We start from the raw sequence: 3,637 nt of genomic DNA on the forward strand, positions 1-3,637 counted from the left end.
TAAAATGAGTTTAAAATAATAACTATGAATCTACTTATACCAATAAATGGTTTCACAATTACAAACAAAAAACGAGCAGCCATAAATCTATAATGTAATTACCAAGATCCATATTTCCCGCTGTATCGCGCGTGCACCCGTCTAGTAAAGTTAAATGAACAAAGATTTTGGAGGAAAACCCACCAGGCCACCATTGCCCAACCTTTGTCGTTTGCGGTCACTGGTCGCACACGTGAAGCCCAAAACACCTTACAAATGTATAAACCTAAATCACTCATTCACTTGTATCGGAGATGGTTTTTTTTCTCTTTTTTTTCTTTTTTCCCCTTTTCTGTTGCTTGTGGGTTCAGGGAAAGAATGTCCCTCCACTTCAACTATAGTAACTACTATTATAAAATAACAAAATAAACAAATTCCCTAATTAAAAATTATAGCGGGTAATAATAATCACTTTAGTGTTAACATGATTACTCTTAGGGAAATGAGCAACAAGACCCCTTAACCTCTTTAAGAGCGCATGGTTTTGTGACAGTTTATGAGATTTGTTGTTGCGGATATTTTAAAAAATAAAAGTTTAACAAAGTCCTATCAATAATTATACACCCACCATAATTTATTAGAAAAACTAATACAAGCAAACCATGATTCGATATAGTAGTTGGTAGAGTAGATACACGGGGATGATATTATGAGAAAGCAACATCACACAAAAGTACAAAACAAAAGACATAATTTAGTGCTTGTGGAATGTGTCTGGATCCTTGACAATTGTCACAGCACATGGTGCAGCTGTCATCACATAATCTGTCACGCTTCCAAGTATTATCCTTCACAATTAACAACATTCGTTATAAAAAAAGGTGTAACACAACACTCATAGCGTCATGAACGTTTAAAATCTTTGTGAGTTAGTTTTAAAAATTGCAATCTATACAAAACACCACTTATAAGACAAAAATGTCATACAAGCAGCTTGAGGTCCAAACCGTACAGCTTGTATGATTTTTTTATCATCAAAAAGGTAACTAATAAGACCCGGATAAAGCCATAAGGTGAGTATGACTTTTGTCTATCATACGACAAATATAACTTCATACGATATGTTTGTTAGGACGAGAATGGATATCAAATGACATGTGGTTGGTATTCATTTTTAAAGGTGGTGTGTTGCAGGATCGTCTGGGAGATTTCATGTGTCCAAGATGAATACTAAAAAATGGCCTTTATGTTGTTTTTGTTTCTCAAAACTGATTGTTCATTGTTTTATTTCATTACCGCTTTACTAGGCTCATACCCAATAACAGTTAAAAAAGTTATACACATATTATATATAACTTTTTTTAAAAAAAAACCATGGCCTTATCGAGACAATGCCCTAGACGGTGGACGAGCTCTGTATTGGGTCTAACTATCTAGAGGGTGTTTTGATGAGCTTTTAAAATTGTTTTTTGTTTATTTGATTTTTGAAAAGCTCTAATTTGAAGCTTTTTAAGAGCTTTGTCAAACACATTTAGCTTTTCAACAAGTCAACAAGTAAATAAGCAACTTTTAAAAGCTCACCCAAACACCCCTAAGACGGCCTTGGTGCGTTGCATTAGTTAAATAATAAACGATTAAAAATTACTAATCCGGTTTAAAGAAGGAAAATAAAGGAAAGGTACTTTCTGATGCCACTGAGTCCCCTGCTACCCATAACCAACAAATCAAGTTTCAGATCTTCAATGGCTTCCACCAGCTTCTCTTTAGCATCTCCCCAATACAACTTAGCCACCACATGAATCTAACAAACCAAATTCATATCAAACAACCAATGTCCAAAAACCAAATTCATATGATGCATCATATACAAATCTAACCTCTTTTTGTCTAGCTACTGTATCAAGCAAGTCCAGCACTTCAGCATCCATCTTCACATCGTATTTCGCCATCACTTCCGGCTCCCTAAACTCCACCAACGGAATCAAAGCTACAACCATCACAAAAAAAAATTATTAATCACTCTAGTTACTGAAATCGAATAGAATCCATCAATCAAAATAATCACAGATATCCATAGGGGTGCAAACGAATCGAGCTGCTCGCGAGCTACTCAAGATCAGCTCGTTAAAAAGCTCGACCGAGCCCGAGCCTAAAAATAAGCTTAAATAATAAACAAGTCCGAGCCCGAGCTTCAGTTATTGAGCTCGAGCCAGCTCGCTAGCCTAAGCGAGCCTTTCATTTATTTATATAATTTTAAAAAATATATATTTAATAATTATAATATATGTATATATACGCCCTGCTTGCGGTGCGCCCATATAATGTATATATGTGTGAACCCTCGGGTGGGCAAAAGTAAAAGTGCACTAATTTTGACGTTATTTTACTAATCTCGTGAAAATAACGTTAAAAGTGGCGGAAGGTTAATCAGGTATCATGTGGTGGCGTTGATAGCCGAAAGACAAGGGCACATGCACCAATCAGCCGGTGTCCCTGATGATTGAGTGCTATGTGCCTTATGTCCAAGGCTTGATGCAAAACTACTATCGAGCCGGGGGTCTCACCGGAAGCAGCCTCTCTATCCCTATGGGATAGAGGTAAGACTGTCTATAACTTACCCTCCTCAGACCCTACCATAGCATTGCTATTGGTGGGATATACTGAGTACGATGATGAATATATGTATATATAATGTTATAAAAAAATAAATAAAAATAACTAAATAATATATATATTTTTATACACAAAATTATAATAGAAAAAATATATAAAATAATTATAAGAGATTATAATAAATGATAAATGAGTCTAGCCACTCACGAGCCGAGTTCGAGCTATGTGTAAGTTAAATGAGGTGAGCACCCCTAGTCCCACTAGAGTGGCTATAGTTCAATTAACATTAATTATCCGTAACTGAAATTCGATTGAATCCATCAACCAGAAAAACATATACTGATATACCCATATACTAAAGTGGTGTCTAACAGTTTATATTATATCAGGTTAGGTGGTATTTAGGAGTAAGAAGTTATTATCAACTTACGAGAACCAGTGGACTCCCATAGTTGGTTCCTGGACTCATCGGGTGAGTGAGGTTTAACATGGATGATATCACCCTTATTATCAGCCAAGTTATCGATTGCCCATTTCAAAGCTGACTTGCTGCTCTTTGAGAAATCTATGGCTACTCCAACTTTCCGATCCTTCGTGATGATCTAGATCTGTAATTTAATTCTTTTGATGTGTTTGGTTTTTTTGTTTGGCTTGATATAATACTCTTGTAACATATGCGCCAAGGTGGGGTACGTACAGTTATAAAGTGAAGTAAGGAACCCGACCCTGGACCCGGTTTGGAACACGGTTTTGTGTAGATGGTTTTGGATGGGTTGTATGTTCTTATCCTTATCTTAGTACACATGCTAGTAACGTGGAACATGTTTTGTTGGAGAATATAATTTTCAAACTAATTAATATTTTAATGAATTATCTATAGTATTATCTAAAAATGTTTAAACACGGACAAATGTTGCTAAAAGACCATAATGTTGATGGAAGGGTGGAGTGTTATACTATTAGTGTTCGGAGAAGACAATTCGGTTTAGATCCGTCTTTATATTGTTGTAGTGTCGTTATTCTTCTCAAATCATAATACTTGTTG

General features: G+C 35.6%; 1 protein-coding gene across 1 annotated transcript; it reads right to left on the minus strand.

The window, feature by feature from the left end:
* Nucleotides 1–590: 590 nt before the first annotated feature.
* On the minus strand, nt 591–3,281 carry LOC143636149 (uncharacterized). The gene is made up of 4 exons (XM_077103816.1): nt 3,023–3,281; nt 1,857–1,966; nt 1,662–1,780; nt 591–827 (listed from the first exon to the last, which is right to left on the minus strand). Exons 2-4 carry the CDS (start codon nt 1,926–1,928, stop codon nt 734–736), a joined length of 285 nt encoding a protein of 94 aa, XP_076959931.1. The 5' UTR covers nt 1,929–1,966; nt 3,023–3,281; the 3' UTR covers nt 591–733.
* Nucleotides 3,282–3,637: the final 356 nt, after the last annotated feature.

Source organism: Bidens hawaiensis, unplaced genomic scaffold (genome assembly GCF_021521415.1).
Source record: "Bidens hawaiensis isolate Kalapana, Puna unplaced genomic scaffold, B.hawaiensis_p1.1 tig00007801_1, whole genome shotgun sequence".
NCBI classification, from domain to species: Eukaryota; Viridiplantae; Streptophyta; class Magnoliopsida; order Asterales; family Asteraceae; genus Bidens; species Bidens hawaiensis.